Source organism: Herpailurus yagouaroundi, unplaced genomic scaffold (genome assembly GCF_014898765.1).
Source record: "Herpailurus yagouaroundi ecotype Mexico unplaced genomic scaffold, PumYag 195, whole genome shotgun sequence".
Lineage (NCBI taxonomy): Eukaryota > Metazoa > Chordata > Mammalia > Carnivora > Felidae > Herpailurus > Herpailurus yagouaroundi.
Window position 1 is genome coordinate 15,312,601 of NW_024412426.1, and position 18,560 is coordinate 15,331,160.

The 18,560-nt window shown below is 41.9% G+C and overlaps 1 protein-coding gene and 1 long non-coding RNA gene across 8 annotated transcripts in view; one reads left to right on the plus strand and one right to left on the minus strand.

The window, feature by feature from the left end:
- RASAL2 (RAS protein activator like 2) overlaps positions 1-12,024 on the minus strand; it is a 379,294-nt gene extending 367,270 nt beyond the window's left edge. The window contains exon 1 of one of the 3 annotated variants that reach the window (XM_040446672.1): positions 11,717-12,024. In XM_040446672.1, coding sequence (XP_040302606.1) covers positions 11,717-11,918 — 202 coding nt within the window. In that variant the 5' untranslated portion in view covers positions 11,919-12,024. The remainder of the gene's footprint in view (positions 1-11,716) is intronic. The other 2 variants (XM_040446673.1, XM_040446674.1) reach the window with 2 other exon arrangements.
- The window catches only part of LOC121011887 (uncharacterized), a 65,748-nt gene that overhangs the window by 30,978 nt on the left and 16,210 nt on the right, over positions 1-18,560 (plus strand). For 2 of the 5 annotated variants that reach the window (XR_005781825.1, XR_005781829.1), the window contains exons 2-3: positions 2,819-2,892; positions 7,702-7,833. This is a non-coding gene — a long non-coding RNA (uncharacterized LOC121011887). Of the gene's footprint in view, positions 1-2,818; positions 2,893-6,670; positions 7,093-7,340; positions 7,834-18,560 lie in introns of those variants that run through there. The other 3 variants (XR_005781827.1, XR_005781828.1, XR_005781830.1) reach the window with 2 other exon arrangements.

Genomic DNA, 18,560 nt, shown 5'->3' on the forward strand with positions numbered 1-18,560 from the left:
GCAAGCTTATGGTTATATATTATATGCTAAATGAAACAGCTGATAAAAGACTTTGAGTACGATTCCAACTATACAGAATTCTGTAAAAGGCAAAACTATGGGGGCAGTGAAAATAGCAATTGCCATCAGGTTGCCACAGGTTAGGGGGTAAGGGACATGGAGAGATGAATAAACAGAGCACGGAGGATAAAGGGCAGTAAAAATATTCTGTGTGAGGGGCACCTGGCTGGCCCAGTGGGTAGAGCATGCAACCCTTGAACTTGGGGTTGTGAGTTCAAGCCCTATGTTGGATGTGGAGATTACGGTGGAAAAAAAATATTAAAAAAAAAAGAGGAAGAAAATATTCTGTGTGACACTGTAATAATGGATACATGTCATACATTTGTCCAAACCTATAGAATGTACACACCAAGAGTGAATTCTAACATGAACTATACCAGCTTCAGGTTATTTCAGTTGGAGAGTCTAACATTGTATAAATAAAGCCACAGTCATGGATTTGACCCTTAACCAGACCAACTGCTTTGACTCTATACTCATGTCCTTCCCTCCTTCATTTGGAAATACGCCATTAATGAAAAGGAATACCATTGGAAAAACAACTCTATTTTTGAAAGGCAGTGTTGTTAGCATTAGAACCCTCAGGACTTTTAATATGTGCTAAATAATGTTTAAGACACTACATGAAATCTATGTAAAAATACTTCAATATGGTGAAAGTAGCAGTACAGAAGTAGGATTTAAATGAGCCAAAGGGCATCTGGGTGGTTCAGCCGGTTAAGCGCCGGGCTCCTGATTTCAGCTCAGGTCATGATCTCATGGTTCGTAAGTTCAAGCCCTGTATTGGGCTCTGCACTGACAGCGTTGGAGCCTGCTTGGGATTCTCTCTCTCTCTCTCTCTCTCTCTCTCTCTCTCTCTCTCTGCCGCTCCCCTACTTGTGTGTGTGTGCTCTCTCTCTCAAAATAAATATGAAAAAAAATTTTTAAAAATAAAATAAATTATGAGCCATAATTTTATACATTTGTGGTAGGAATTGCCTTTAGGAAGGTCACACCAATTTGGCATTAACTTCTCAGAATTTTAAAAACATACTCTTTAGGGGTCGCCCAGATGGTTCAATGGGTTAAGTGTCCGACTTCAGCTCAGGTCATGATCTCATGGTTCATGGGTTTGAGCCCCACATTAGGCTCTGTGCTGACAGTTCAGAACCTGGAGCCTGCTTCAGATTCTGTGTCTCTCTCTCTCTCTGCCCCTCCCCCATGCATCTCTCTCTCTCTCTCTCTCTCTCTCTCTCTCAAAAATAAATAAACATTTAAAAAAGTTTTTAATAAAACAAAAACATACTCTTCTAGGAATTCAGCCTAAGGAAATAGTGAGAAGTTCAATTTTAGCACTTGTACACAAAAACAATCAGTAGACTATTAATACAAAAATTTGGGAAATTGTTGATGTCTAAAATAGGATAATAGTTAAATAAGTTATGTTGAATTAGACTCATTAACCAATTACATTTTCATATTATAAAGGTTCAGTAATAAAACAGCATGATACTGACATATCAATATAGATAGACCAATAGAACAGAGTAGAAAATCTTGAAAGAAACCAAAATACAAATGGCAATCTACTGAAGGATAGAGAAATCATCTTAAATCAGTGGAGAAAAGATGGATTATTGAACAAATGGTATTAGGACAACTGGAAAACCATCTTTCTAAAAATGAAATTGTATCTATATCTCATACCCTATGGCAGAATGAATTCCAAATGGATCAAAGATTTAAATTTAAAAAATGAAAGCAAAGAAGTACTGGACAAATCGTGGAAGAATTATTTTATAACCTCAGCCTAGGAAAGGCCATACTAACTGTAACATAAAATCAAAAAGCCATAAAAGAAAAGACTGATACATTCAAATGCATAAAAATTATTTTCTCATGGGGGGGAAGACAAATGAAAATATTGGCAACTCATCACAGATAAAAACCTCCTTATTTAATATAAGAGTTCCTACAAATCACTAGGAAAAAGACCCAATAACCAGTAAAAATGGGCAAAAGATATGTACAATGCACAGAAAAGGATATTTTTAAATGCCTCTGTGAGATAATCAATGTAAGAGATAGAAAAAATTCAACTATTTTTATCATTTAGATTGTCAGAATCAAAAAATCTTGATAATTCCCTATGTGTAGAGAGATGGGCACTCTCATACACTGCTGGTGAAATATAAATAGTTACAACCTGTAAGAAGAGCAATTTGGGATTATCTTTCAAAATTACAAGTATACATATCTTTGATAATGATTCTGTGAATTTTTTTTACAAAAATATTCATACACAAGCAAAATGATTTGTATTCAAGATTATTCCCTGCACTATCACTTGTACCAGCAAATCTGGGGACTGGTTAAATAAATTGTGATTCATTCAGGCATTACACAGCCACAAAAAGAATGAGGAGCTGCTTTATACACTGACAGGAAACTATATCAAAAATATATCGGTAAGTGTGTATAGAGAGGGAATGTGAGGCAGGAATAACACAAGGTGCAGATAAATTCCTATAACGGGTTATCATTTGTGTCAAAAAGGAGAAGAAAGCATACGCACGGTAAAAACTATGATGATATCAATTCAAATACAAAGCAATTAACAGCTGGCTCCAGACCCCAGAACTCCCAGCCAACTTCCTTTGTCCAGTCCATTCATTAACCTCGGAAAAAAACATGACCTTGCGTTTTTGTCAACGAAATTTTTTTGGACCCCAATCTTGGCAGAGTTTCTACATACCTATTTATCTGTTTCTCTGTGCAGGGAATAGGTATGGAAGGATATACAAGAATTTCAAACGTTTATTGATTGTGCGAACAATGATTGCCTGCCAGACGGTAAGTGAAGGGTGGGGAGGAGGGGTTAGAGAGACCTCACAGAATATCCTTTTATATCTTCCAAATATTGAAAGAAGGAAATGTTATACCTTTTTATTTTTCCTAATGTTTATTTTTGAGAGCAAGTGGGACAGGGGCAGAGAGAGAGGGAGACAGAGGATCTGAAGTGGGCTCTGCGCTGACAGCACAGAGCCTGATGTGGGGCTCAAACTCACAAACCGTGAGATCATGACCTGAGCTGATGTTAGACGCTTAACCGAATGAGCCACCCAGGTGCCTGTTATACTTATTTTTTTAATAAAATTTAAAAACAGGGGAGCCTGGGTGGCTCAGTTGGTTAAGCGGCCAACTTTGGCTCAGGTCATGATCTCATGGTTCGTGGGTTCGAGCCCCACATCTGGCTCTGTGCTGACAACTTGGAGCCTGGAGCCTGCTTCGGATTCTGTGTCTCCCTCTTTCTCTCCCCCTCCCCTGCTTGTGCTAAGGTAAATAAACATTAAAAAAATTAAATAAAATTTAAAAACAAAAATATGTTTGAAAAAACTTTAAACATTTTCAAAAACCTAAGATATTACAGTTAGAAAAGAGGCAAGATTTACAATATACACGACATGAGGGGCGCCTGGGTGGCTCAATCGGTTAAGCATGGGACTCCTGATTTTGACTCAGGTAGTGGGTTCGAAGTCCACATGGTGCTTTGCACTGACAGTGCAGAGCCTGCTTGGGATTCTCTCTCTCCCTTTCTCTCTGCCCCTCCCCTGCTTGTTCTCTCTCTCCCAAAATAAATAAATAAACTCTAAAAAATATATATGTGGGGCTCCTGGGTGGCTCAGTTAAGCATCCTACTTTGGCTCAGGTCATGATCTCGTGGTTTATGGGTTCAAGGCCCGTGTTGAGTTCTGTGCTAACAGCTCAGAGCCTGGAGCCTTCTGTGTCTCCCTCTCTGCTCTTCCCCCATTCATTCTCTCTCTCTCTCTCTCAAAACAAAACAAATATTTAAAAATAAATATTAAAAAAAATATATGCAATATGATACCAAACATATTTTAAAAAGTACATTTTTACACAGAAAAGACTGGGATAAAATACAACAGAATATTAAAAGAACAGTTATCTCTAAAAGGTATAACTACAGGTAACTTTAATTTTCTTTGCATTTTCCTACAACTCAAATTCTTTACATTAAGCACTATTATATTCATAATAAGAAAAAAGGTATTAAAATTTTAATGATATGAATCAGAGAGGTCAGAAATTAAAAGGTAGAAAGTTATTAGGTATTACCCAGGGTTGTAAGTATCATAAATGAAACATTCAAATTTCCTTAAAACATTACTTGCAACTGCAAAATAAACTTTATGGATGGGGCACCTGGCTGGCTTAGTCAGTAGAGTATCCAACTCTTGATCTTAGGATTGTGAGTTCAAGCCCCACATTGGGTATGTATGGAGCCTAATTAAAAAAAAAAAAAAAAAAAGTTTAAAGAATTTATGGACAAAAAATTTAGAGATGAAACATATCTAAACATTCCTCTGCTCTACCTCTAACAATCACTATGAGATTATTCTCATCCTCCTACTTTCTGAATGTTTTGTCCATTTTTGTTTTCTGTTACCTAGGTAATGGTACTTCCAGCATTTCCCTTAAAGACTGTGAAACTAACAATCTGGTATTTCTCACTGTCGAGTTTTCCTGACCTTCAGCTTTGAAAGGCCATCTCCCTAAGGGAAAGCAGTAAGATCTAGGAGCTAAAACAAGAGGCTGAGGAATCTGAGGTTAGAGTTCTAATCCTGACAAACTGTGGAATTTGTCTCCAATTTTGGGAATAAGCTAAACTTCCTGAGCCAGTTTCCTTAATGAGGTAACCTAAAGGATTGTTTTGAAAAATATTTAGGACTATCAACTTTCAAGTTTCTTTTTAACTTCCCACACTATTCTTTTGAATTTTGTTCTCTTGCCTTATGTTAAACATTCTCCTTTGTAAATGTTTGCTCTCCCAAACAGTATCTGCAAGTATTACCAATTTTTTAGACTCAGGAGTCAGTTAAGAGGGACTGTTAGAAATCCTACTGAAAATGACACGATGGGAACGCGAGCAACGTTGAAGACAAATTATGGAAGAATAAGAATGCAATCAGGATCTAAACTGGATTCTTAGGAGCAAAGGAGACTTGGGCAACTAATTGTCACCAACACTTGGTCAGGGAAGGCAAAACTCAGACTCCTAACATGGGAACCCTGCTGTAGAGATAAGGAAGATGCTAAGCTGTGCAGCACGACCTAGCAAAGGAAGTTCTGTCATGCCTTCAAGGATTCAGTTTTTATTTTTGTTTACAGTAGACTCACTAACACTACCCACTGCACATCTTTTCCTCTGCCACCTTCATAGTGAATATTTCTTGATGGCTACCTTATCATTAGAAAATAAGCTACATTAGATTTGTAAAGCGTTCTCTACCTATAGGTCTTGCGAAGCACTTGATAGCCTTTGGGAAGAAAGGTGTCTTTACAAACATCAGAGAGCAATTATCCCTCTGCCAACACAAGGTGAAGCAATTTCAGTAGTGCCCTCAGCACACTTCCAACTCCTCCTCCTGGTTTACAAGACCAAACACCTCTCTAGTTACTTAAAAGTTATTCCAATAGGGAGGGACAGGGAACAGACAACTAAATTTTTTCTGGATTAACTCAGGCATTAGTTGAATGTTTTTTTGTGGTTCACCTACTTTAAAAGGTGATCAAATCACTCTGTGCTACTGAAGAGAGCAACTGCAAAGAACAATTACATAAATCCTCGGGTTCAACTTACCTCATCCTTCTTTCTAATGAAAGAAAGCATTAGAAACCACTGCCTTGCCACCACTTCCTTAGGAATCTCAGTAAAACTTGCTCTGTCATGTGAATTCCTTTTTTTTCTTAGCAAATCAATTTATTTCATTCAACATGAGACACAATTGTACATCATTTTTTAAAGTGTATGTGCTGAATTTTATGATGTAGAAAAGATAAAGGCAATCCTTATAACGATTCTCAAAAAAAAATAATAAGTGAACTATTCCCAAACAGGTGCATTCTAGAACTTTGTATTATTTGTCAGAAAACATACACATATCCTCAACTCCATACCCATAATTCCTAAATCCAAAAAGCTCTGAAAACGCTTTCTCCATAATTTCTTCAGCAGTAAAATGTGACCTTCACCCTACATAACACTATTTATAGTCTTATACCATACTTAGTGTGGATTTTTACTTACTTAACTACAGAGGTATTAACATGACTGATTCCTGGATACTGCTACAGACTCAATTAAGGGGTTTATGTCATTATATGTACACCATATTTTCTAAAATCAAAAAAATTTTTGTGAATTTTGAAACACTGTAGTCCAAATGGTTATGGAAAAGAGATTATAAATGTATATAGTTCTATTCTTCAAAAATACTGCCATTCTTTGAAAATGAAATAGCAATAAACCAACATGACAGAGAGTAGAAAAGTACTAAGCTACAATAAAGGAAATTGTCCATGTCTGTAAATATTAACAGAATATACATTTTATTTTTTTTCATTTTTTTAATGTTTATTTCTGAGAAAGAGTGATGGAATGCAAGCAGGGGAGGGGCAGAGAGAGAGGGAGACACAGAATCCAAAGCAGGCTCCAGGCTCTGAGCTGTCAGCACAGAGCCCAACACAGGGCTCAAACTCACAAACTGTGAGATCATGACTTGAGCCAAAGTTGGACGCTCAACCAACTGAGCCACCCAGGTGCCCCAGACAGAATATACAATTTAAGTGAGATTTACAAGTTTTCTCTCAAAGGAAAAAAGGGAGAAGCATAAACAGTATATGCCTAAGCATTCTTGATCATTCTCTCTTACTTCAATGAACAATTTTCTACTCCTAATGTACATAAAATTTATTTGGAAATCATGGTAAATTAATGTGTCAACATTCAAAGCTAATACCACATCCTAAGTATTGAACTCAAACTTAAAATCCCAAGAATTGGTAAAATATTTATAATTACAAAAGTTCAATTTACAGTATTTGAGGAAATTAGAACACTTAAGTGACATGAACATGTTTGGGGATGTATTGGGTACACATTCACTGATTTTATTCAAACAATCAATTAGCTAGAGCACACAAAACTTGGTTGAACAAATTCATTCATCCACACATTAATACAACACAGAAGTCATGCAGGGGGTACATAGTTAAGACATGTAAGAATAAGTGATTCACTGAGAATATTCAAAGTTAATTATGTTGAGAACATTCTGTATAAAACCAGTGAGTTGGTCACATCTAATTCATACTGGACCAAAATGAAACAACTTCCTGGACTTGTTAACGGGTTGCAATGTTTTAAGCAAAGACAGACATATTCTCTAAAAATGCAATGAAACATATCTCATCCTTTGTCTTAATTCATGAAACATAAGCAAAATTATTTACTATAAACAGGGAAAACTTCTGCCTCCCCCCTTAACTCCTGTCTAGTCCATGAGAAATTCCTGCCAAATTCTCAGTCACATTTCTAGAATTATACGGGATAGGATGCAGTATGATTAAGTCTCCCTTCTTCTGCTTGCTGAAATAGTACAAGCCTTTAGAAAATCTCCAGCAGATCCCTATCAGTCATCAATAAATAATGAGCTACATGCTAGCTTAATGGTAAGCAATGATATTGATATTATTCATTCTATTAAGTGAATACGTTAGAGAGTCCTGCTTATACTATTAAAATCAAAACTATGGTTTCTTGGTGAGCACTTTAGTGTGGTAACTGTATTTTCCCTCTAGTTATCGGAGAGCACATCTGTACATACACTTGCAGACCTGTTGTGCTGACGGGGGTAAAGCTCCAATGCATGTACTACTGGAGACTGGTATCTTCAGTTGCTCCCAGTGACCTGCACTCGCCATCCATTCATGGTAAAGCAGTTAATTTTAATGTTCTCATTGTTTACCAGAAAGCACAGACAGGGAGGCTGGCTTTGCCGCTCCCGTTTCCTTTTGCTAGGCTGCTGTGCTTTTACAGCCAATTGACTTTGCTTTGAGGCTATAAATATCTGAAAAATGTTCTGCATTTGATGCTCTTGGATTCTGCATCCATATTTAGCTGTTTGTGGCATGCCTTTGTTTAAGCTACTCTGCCACCCATAACGGTCAGTCAGTCAGGTTGGGATATGGATGGTCATAGGACAGATGGATCGTCATTCAACAGACACTGACTATGAGCAAGGTACCAATCTGCTAGACACAGTGACAATGAAGGGGCTGGCAAGATAGGAATACAAAGACAAACTAGACAGACTTCCTGGTGTCAAACATTTTATAGTCTTGACAGGGCATGGGCACAATTTATTATAATACTATAATAAACAAATGAAACATTTTATAACTAAAAGGAAATGAAGGATAGGGCAGCATAAATATGTTCTCTTAGTTATGTCTCAAAGACACGCATTTGTGTTCTAAATATACATCTACCTATTATAAGGCTCTGACATATTCCAGACAAAGTTTTCCAATCCTGGCAATACACAAAACTCCAAATAGACGTATCATTAACAAAATAGTCAACAGCAAACTTAAAACAGTGCCTAGTCTTCAAATTTCATGAGGCAAACTAATAAAATATTGTTTTCAAAAGTTTCTGTTAAGGCATTAGGTGGGGACGGGGAGGGGGGGACTGTTACTGCCATTTGTTTGTTTGTTTGCATATTGATTTCAAACATAAGTATACTATAGAAGATGTGAACCATAGCCAGAAGCCAGGAGCACTTAATACAGCTCCTTCCTTACTTTGCACTTTTAAAATCCACATGGCTATTTCAGGTTAGGGCTCAAAACCAGATGAGCTACACCTGAGCAAGACCCCATTCCCCACCTTCCTATCTTGCCAAACACTTCAAACAAATATACATCTGCCCTCAACATTCCTGCTTTACAAAACTAAGTTCACTGACCTTTTGATAAAAGTGCTCCCCAGAAGCCCGTGACAATCATGATTTAAACTTATTAAGGGCTTTCTTGATGCCTGTCCCCAAGAGTCAGACTGGAATTGGTAGGCCAAGTTGTAGGTAAAATAATAGGGCAGGCCACAGAATCAGACAACTGTAAGGCTAAAATGGACCACAGATACCAATTACTCCAGATTCTACATTTTATGTAGAAACCTAGAGCCACGAAGTTAAAATTACTTACCCAAAGTTAGACAACCAATTTGTGGCAAAGACAGATTGAAAACCCCAGTTCTCAATCCCCAGTTGTATACTCTAGACTGGATTCCCAGTTTCTGAATTTCTTTTAAAAACATCAGACCAAACTCATTCATCTCCTTAAATTGTGTAGAAGAACCCAAATGCTCCAAAACAATCAGGATTTTGAACACGTAAGACAAACAAGTAAACAAAACAAAATGAACTAGTGTTTTCCAAGTCGATTTTCTACATGCTATTATTTTCACTTCAAAGCTTTTCAAAGTTATGCAACAGACAACTTAAAAACTAGCTAAGGACACAGAAAAGCCAAGAATCATTCCGATACTTTTGGGATATTTATATCAAACTCAAGACAACAAAGTACTATCCAGGATGAGCTGCCTTGAGGGAGGGATAGTAGTACTAAACAGTAAATAAAAACAACCTCTAGGGGCGCCTGGGTGGCTCAGTCGGTTGAGCGTCCGACTTCGGCTCAGGTCATGATCTCACAGCTCGTGAGTTCGAGCCCCGCGTCAGGCTCTGTGCTGACAGCTCGGAGCCCTGGAGCCTGCTTCAGATTCTGTGCCTGCCTCTCTCTCTCTCTGCCCCAACCCACTTACATTCTGTCTCTGTCTCTCTCAAAAATAAATAAACATTAAAAAAAATCAAAATAAAAACAACCTCTAGTTAATCAATAGGAAAGACAAAAATGTTACAATGCAGTGGAAAGTCTGCAAGTTGACACTGAAATGCCCAGTACATATGTGTGTGAGAAGAGAATATATGTTTATATACACATACTTAAGAATACACATACACACATACATACACGTATATATGTATACACACACACCCTCACAAATCTACCCCTTTAAAAGGATAACAGAAACATGTACATATTCTTATGGGATACATGCAAAGTACAGTAATTCGTGCTAGGTCTAGAATATCCAGACAGAATAGTTTTAGACACTGAAATACTAAATTATCATATACACATATTCTTGCAGTAACGGGGCCCTAACTCTAATTTTACATAAAAACCAATGTGCCAAAGAAGTAAGGATAGAAAAGGATAGAATGGGAAAATGGTGTAACTACAATATACTCGAACTCCAGCTCATCTTCAGATCCTCATCAACACAACCTTTGTTACAAACTATCTGATAAGTGGGATCAGCAGGTGGATGGAAAATCACCTAAAGTTTTTAATCTGCTGAGAATGAACTGGGTGGCCCTGCATCATCTCCTGCTTCTTTGCTTTAATTCTTTCAGTTACTTAGAATAACATCAAAAACCACTTATAAACATCATACAAAATATAAAGTGGCCCATACATAAATCCTCAAGAATTGGTTATAAGAGCTCCAAGATTCTTAGGGCTAAAAGGGCCATTAAGAGATTATTTAATCCAATTCACCCCTTTTACAGATGAAGAATCAGAGGTTAAAAAAAAAAAGTAACCTTATCTACCTCAAATCTCATAGCCACTTAGTGGCAGAATCAAGAACAAAACTCAAATTCTGGACTCCTAGTTCTGAGATCTTTCTGATAGGGACGGACTTGAAGTCTTGAAATGAACTGAACTATCCACAGAGATAACTTCTAAGTCTGGATCACTCCTGAGTAGTAAACACATATCCTCTTCAGAAGGATGAAGAAAGAAAAGCGTAATGTACTTGATCACTACAGGTGCAGATGCACGTGACTGGAGGATAACATCTTAAGGCTGTGTTTGACTCCAGGTGCTTCAAATTTGCCCTCTTGCATTCAGCCACATTACTAACGTCTTGTGTTCACGTGAGCTAAGTGATAAACATCTTGACATTTCAAGATTTTGGAAAGGCACAGCCGAGTCCTGAATATCACCAGGCTATAAATCCTTGGGCTCTGAGTTTTCAAAGCCAGCTTGGTTTTGATGCCGCCACAAGGCTCCCCCTAATAGAATCTCATCATTCAGTTTTAATTAACGAGGTGGTTACTAGGAATGCAGAGAGGGAAAGTTTTAGTGTGTTCATCACTTTTAACTTGCTGAGTAGCAACCCAGTCACTTTACAAAGAGAATCCGAAACAATAGTGCAATCTGACACAATCCACACCCCTTGGACTAAGTGATTGCCTTTGGGCGAGTGAGGTTCAGAAAGAGGTTAGAGATGAATGAGTCTGTTCCCACCCAATAAATATTTTTGGTTATTCTATTTTATTTTCTTATCCACTGCTAAGCTATTTCATGGTATCTTGGCTTCCAGCCTTGCCCCCCTCAAGAAACAGACATGAAACTCTGTTCACTTGATCCCATGGTGTGTTCCATCAGACTTCGGTTGACAGTTCCCCTGAAGTTACCACCTGAGAACTGGGTCTGCATAGCCCAACTCCACCTTAAACTCCCTGCAGGTGCCTGAGAAAGGTCCATAGACCGTCCTGAAAGGACACCTCTCTCCCGAGTGCCAGTCTGGAGAAACTTGTTACAAACGCACGCCGCAACAAAAAAGGGATGTGCGAGACTGACCCACGATGGATGGGGACTGAGGCCAGGACTGGAGCCTAGGGATGAATTTCAGCGCGAGCAAAGGCAAGAAACACCAGCCTCTAGGGTGGCCTGCGGTCCTTACCGTATACCCGGACCCAGCTCTGTTGCTGGCACACGGACTCCAGCAGGATCCGATCCAACATGCCTCCAGCCACGGCCCCGCCGACTGGGACAACCGCTTCCAGCTCCTCCGGAGGCAGCGGCGAGTCGGACTCCAGCCCGGGGAACATCTCCGGCCAGGACAGCGCCTCCGCGGCTCCTCCGGACGACGGGGAGAGCTCCATGGTGCCCCGGAGGGACAAGGCGGCGGCGGGGCGGGCGCGCGGCTCCGCGCCCTGCCTGCGGGAAGGGGAGGAAGAGAGCGCAGCGGCGGGGGGCAAGCACCCGAGCGGCAGCCGGCACCGACGCGGCTCACCTCCTTCCCCGCCGCCCACTGCCCGCGGCTCGGGCGCTGCAGCCCACCTGCAGCCAGCGGGCGGGACCCAGGCCGGGAGGCGGATCCAGCGTGGCCCCGGCCGGGGGTGGGTCCGGGCTCAGGTGTGGGTCCCTCCCGGGAGGGGACGTGGAAGGACCCGGGAGGGGCGGCTCGCCCGCCTGCCCCCGCGGAGCCGCCTCGCTCAGCCCTCGCCGGCGTCTCTCGCGGCCAGACCGCGCTAGGGCTGGGGATGCAGTGGGGCCGGGCAGGGCAGGGCTGGGGGCGTCGCCGCCAGGGGCCGCCCCCTCTGACCGGCTCCCGCCGCCGCCGCCGCCGCCGCCTCAGAGGCTCGGAGGGTCCGCTCCCTCGGGGAAGGGGGGCGGTGGCCCCGGGTTCTCGCCCGCCAGTCCTCGGCCCCCACCCCAGGAATGAGCCGGCCCGCCCCCTAACTCTCAGGCCACGGCTCGCGCCGCGGCTCCGGCTCCGGCTCCGCCACCGATCCCACAAGCCCGGCAGCCGCGGCGGTGGCGGCGGCAGGCGGCATCCCAGGGTGATAGGCCGGAGCAATCGAGGGCCGAGGGCCCGGCCGCGTGTGCAATCGAGTAACGAAGCGGAGGAGGAACTGCCACCGAAGGCAGGAAAAATCGGACACCGAGCTATTCATCCGGCCGGTCCCGCCTTCTTGCCAAAGACCCTCTCTGCGCCCGGCCGCCCGGCTGCGCGCGGTGCGGGTCCCGCCAGCTGCCGCGGAAAGTGGGGACGGCGCGGGGAGGCGGGGAAGAAGAGGGGTGCGGGAAATTTAAAAAGCGAGGAAAAGAGCTTCCCTTCCCCTCTTCCCACCCCTTTCCCTTCGCGTAGTTATTTCTGTATTCATTTATTTGGACCGACATTTCTTTCTTACTGGAGGAAGAGATTAGAGAGGCTGCTTTATTTTACAGTTGCCGTTGGGGGAACGCCTCCTTCCTTCCCAGAGACGAGACTTGGCAACGGGGTCTGGATTGTGGGATCCGCGCTCTGCGCCCTGTCCGCGCCGAAGCTGGACTTGTCATCGGTTTAGAATAGCAGGGTTAAGAAGTGTGGTGTGGATGGATGGACGGGCCTCACAAGAAATGCTCAAAAGCCCAGTATTAACCAAACATGTTTCTCTTTTTTTGCCTTTGATCTTTGTGCAATATGTTGGCTTTCTCCCCCCCCCCCCCTTCTAATGATATCACATGCGTTTTATTTTTGGTCTGTTTGGAGACTGTCTCCTTTGACCTTGGCTTTAATTTTCTGCCCACCCAAGGCTGTGGGCAAGGCACTGGTTCAGGTTAAAGAGATTGCTGGGAAAGTAGTAGTAATTTTTAAATCGAAAAGTAACAACTTAGCCAGTGCCTCGCACGTAGTAGGTCTCCAACAATGTTTCTTGAACATGCTGCTCGAAATGGAGCAGGAGTTCCACAAGTATGTTTTTTTGTTGTTGTTGTTGTTTTTTAACACATTGTGAGAGGGCATTTTCCCTCCCATTTCTTCCTACTTTGCACAAAGACTGGTCTACAACGGGATATTTTTGTTTTCTGGTCTTGTGGTATCCTGGTGTGTTGTTTGGGCTTATCAAGAGCTATGAGGATGCATTTTGTAATTTTCTCCAAACTGTTTAGGGAAATAGTATTTCAAAGCAGGAAGTGACCTTCGAGATAAGCTCATTCTACCTCTCCTTTAATGGTTGAGGAAACTGAGGAACAGCCAGGTTAGCTGGCAAATCCACCACCACTACAAATAGGTCTGCAATGATACTGCTCATTTCAACTTTGTTCCCTCAAGAACCTTTTGTGATTAAATTTGCTGATGCATGCTTTGGTGATGCATTGGAGGGACCATTTCCACTATCCAAAACCCTGATTTCATACTGACTCCACAGTCGGATTTGCAAGTCTAAATCATTGTATTCTTCAGTCTCGAGTGGACATGGGAAGGTATTGAAGCTAGGAGATTACAGGGCCCAGCACTAAACAGAGCTAGAGCATTTTTATTTATACTAAATTACTGCTGAAGTCATGCTAACAAGTCAGAGAGTAAGTGGATAATGGGCATCAGGTGTACAAATTTGAGCACTCTTTATCAGTCAATATGTAAGGAATTTGTTTAGCCAAGAAATTATCTCAAAGCAGCATTAGGAGTGGTGTATGAAACATTCACAGTTCCCCCCTCCCCCCATCTTATTCTCATGGTGGCGTCATCCATTGTTGAGCTGAAGAAAAAGCTTCTGCCCCCTCAGTAATCCTACTTCTTCTAGACTCTACAAATCCCAGTCCCTGCTTCACCTCCCCATCCTGACCCCAGACTAGCCGCAGTGATTATCTAATTGCCTAAGTCATAGTATGTCTGGAATTTATCTAATGTTTATAACTTAAAGAGAAAATACTTCGCAACCTGAACAATAGGTCTGTGAGATAAGCAGAACCAATATTTTTTAAATCTCCATTTACTCAATGAAAAAAACTGAAACATAGAATTCTATTAAGCAAACTGCCTAAAAGTAACATAGCCGGTTATGTTACTAGTCTCCTAAATTTTTAATTCATTAATGGATCTGGATTCCTTAAGGTTTTTGTTATTTTACCACCCTTTGGTGGGTAGAGTTGTACTAACAGTTGTGGAGCCAAAAGCAAATATCCCATGGTTTTTGCAAACTATTACCACTTAAGAAAATTATTGAAGAAAAAACAAACACAAGTGACAAACTAATTTGCATAGCAGGAAAGCAGTTAATCCTACTTAGATTTATACCAGTGGTATCTCCCTGGTGTAATCCCAGATCTTAATGTGAACATAAATCCTTGGCTGATAAAGTCTTAGTTTACATTGTAGTTTGCAAACAGGCCTTTGTGTGTGAACTACAATAGAGCTAAAGTCTCATTTCCCAGCCTGCACTGCCCCCTCCTCCTTTCCTCCCTCTAGAGTTTCAGACACTAAGCTCTCAGAGGTGATCTACATATTTATTGTCGTTGGAATTCAACTCCAAGAATCAAACCCAAGCCCCAGGACAAGTGGGAACTAAAAACTGGGGAACCGCAAAGGAGAAAAACTAATAAATTCCCCCAAGTAATAGGCTGAGATTTTCAAAAGAAAGAGGCCTTGGTTTCTGAGAACACATTCCCAATCCAGGTTTCCTCTCTCTATCCTAATGTAGAGCATACCTGTGAAAGCTTTCCTAAACTGAAATGACATAAAGCAATGAAGCACATACCATTAATTTATATGGAAATTTTTTTCCAGTTTATTTATTTTGAGAGAGAGAGAGAGCACAAGTGGGGTAGGGGCAGAGAGAAAGGGAGGGAGAGAGAGAGAATCCCAAGCAGGCTCCACACTGTTAGTGTAGAGCTTGATGCGGGGCTCGAACTCACGAACCATGCGATCATGACCTGAGCCGAAGTCAGATGCTTAACCGACTGAGCCACCCAGGGGCCCCTATATGGGAAATTTTTTTGAGCATTCCCAGACCTAAAAAATAACCTATTTTAGGCTTTTCTGATACGTTAGAGCCCCTCTTGCTAACGGATGCACAAAATAAATCAAGATAAGCATAGATGCTCACAGACACAGTTCAAAGCTATGGTGGCTTGATGCTGAGATGCTGAGTGTAGTTTCAGGGGAAGGAGCGTGGGGGCGCTACTCTCACTGGTCAGGATGCCCGCTGTCTGTTTAATGGGCTCTCACTGCAAACACTGAACGTTATTTTTCTGTTCGCCTTTTTTCATACAGTGAAAATCCTCTTTGGATTTCTTTGGGTTAGTGAAAACAGGTACTAAGATAGATCTTTCGTAACAGCAAAGTCACATAATGTGAATTTTCAAAAGATGCCTGTATTGAGAGATGAGGATTTGGAATCTTGGCTATCACAAACTGAGGACTAAGTACGTGTCCAATTTTCTCCTCTGTTCACCTGTCAGAAAACACACACATATAAGGGGTTCCCTCATCACACGTGCTCTTAACTATTGTAGTCAGTCCCTTTTAGGCTCTCTAGACACCACTTCTAAGCAGCTAATCCCCCAAGCAGTAATGCAGCATTTAAAGTGCGGTTCACCAGCTGCTCCCTTTCAATATTCTCTTTCCCCTTGGACACAATGAGGCAGCGCTCTTCTGATTATACCCTGTAACACCGACCATGCCCAGTTCATCATAAGGGAAGAACTTAGACATTTGTCAAGATCCTTGTCTGTCTTGCTCCTGCATCAGTCTGCAATTCCCTGTTGATCTATTTATTCACTTCTGTGGTTTCAACTCACACTTGGATAATGTGGACTTTAACACATCCACCCCCAGCCCCATCCACAGGACTGAGGTCCAGTCAGGAGTTTCTAAATGTTGGATACCTCCACCAAGATATGCTTCCTGTACTTCAGACTCAGTGCATGGAAAGTGAACTCTGCCCCTTTTTCCCCTGCCCAAACACCCTTCCCTTCTTCACTTTCCTTTTTTTTTTTTTTTTTTTTCCTAACATTTATTTATTTTTGAGAGAGAAAGAGCATGAACCGGGGAGGTACTGAGAGACAGGGGGACAGAGGATTTGAAGCAGGCTCCGTGCTGACAGCAGAGAGCCTGAGAAAGGGCTCAAACTCATAAACTGTGAGACTATGACCTGAGCGGAAGTCTGAAACTCAACCGACTGAGCCACCCAGGAGCCCTTGAATTTCCTTTTCGGGTCAGTGGAACTAGTAGGTTCTACCTCAGACTTGCTTAAACATGGAGTTACCTTTGAATCTTCTCCTCCACCCTAGCTAGCATAAATCCACCCCCTGCTTTCCATTCCTAGTGACCATTCTGCCTCAGGCCTGGTTAGCTTTCACCATGCTAAAAGCATTAGCTTTTGAGCTGTCCTCCTTCCCCCGAGGCCTTTCTACCTCCAGTTTATCCTGTATTCTGCAGTAAGTGAATTATCCTAAAGCACAGTTCAGACCAGGTCACATCCAAGTTCAAAAAAACAGCTCCCTGCTACCTGCTAAGTAAAATGTATGTTCTACCGAGATGAAAAGGGCCTACCAGATAGTCCCAAGTCACCATTGCTTCCTGACCCATGGCCTGCATCCAGCCAGCACAAATGTCCCAGGATTCCCCAAATACGTTCAGCACTTTCCTTGTTCCTTGCTTCTCCTCGTTTCTTATATCAGTAATGTCCTTTCCTCTATCTCTGCCGGCTAAAAACTTGCCAACCTTCAAGCTGCCCTTCCCCCTGCCAAGTAAATGCCAGTGTCCTCCTCCAGCAAGTCATTTCCTATCCTCCAACCTGGCAATGATCTCTGCCCCTCTGAGTTCCCATGGCATTTGTTCCTGTCTGTCTGCTGGCACCACTCATGTATATATTGTGGTAGAGTCCTCTGTGCAACTCTAATATCTGCTATTAGGTCATAAGCATCTAGAGGGCAGAGGGCTTGCATTATTCATGTTCATCCCCCACAGTGTCTTTCACATATCAGCCCGTCAATGAAACCAGAAGCCAGGAAGCAAGAAATTAAACTGAAAAAGAAAACCTGGCTGGATTCATAAATGTTTGGGGCAAAAGACACTTTAAAAAATCAATTTGGGGCACCTGGGTGGCTCTGTCGGTTGAGCATCCAACTCTTGATTTCGGCTCGGGTCATGATCTCACAGTTTGTGAGTTCAAGCCCCTTCATGGGGCTCTGTGCGGACCTTGCTGAGCCTACTTGGGATTCTCTGTCTACATCGTTCTCTGCCCCTCCCCCGCTCTCACGTGTGAGTGCACGCACGCTCCCTCTCTCTCTCTCTCTCTCTCTCTCCCTCTCTCTCTCTCAAAAATAATGGAAAAACATTTTTTTAAATAAAGTAAAATCAAATAAATCAATTCAGTGAACCCAGCCATGCAACGCCCATTCTCCCCCTCCTGCCCTCATTAAAAAAAAATAAACATACCCAGACCCAGGAGTATGACATGGCTTGCCCAAGGTCACACAACTAGTGACAGAGAAAGGGTCAGAATGCAGAGCTCCTGAATCCCAACGCATCGACCCCAACAACAGATCGTTTGCTTCCTGCTCTCCTCTGTCCTTCTCTGAGTGGATAATTTTCTTGTTGATAAAGTTTTTCTCAGCAAAGTAATTTTATTCTTTTACGTATTATTTAAGCTTAAAGCATTTGTGCCATATTCCTGGCCCCACATATAATTTTAGCAAAATTATACTTTTTTTTTTTTTCTAAACCAAAGGACCAAACAGAGACATCAGAGAAACATCTGGTCTGATTCATCAGGGTAGCAGCAACATTTCTATTTATATATGAGCACAGCCCTATCTTTGTAGCTCTCAGCTGTTCCTCATTGCTCACTATGTTCCCCTTTTCAACCTCGTCTGTCCCTCATCAAGAGAGCATCCTGCATCCTGAGTCTTAAACAGAAGCTAATGCAATAAAGGAAATGGATTCCCTATTCCCTAGAAGAGGCCTGTATTTAAAAGGAACTATTTCTCCACTTTCTTATTGTCTTTGTTCAAGAGCATAGGACAGCAAGCCTCAA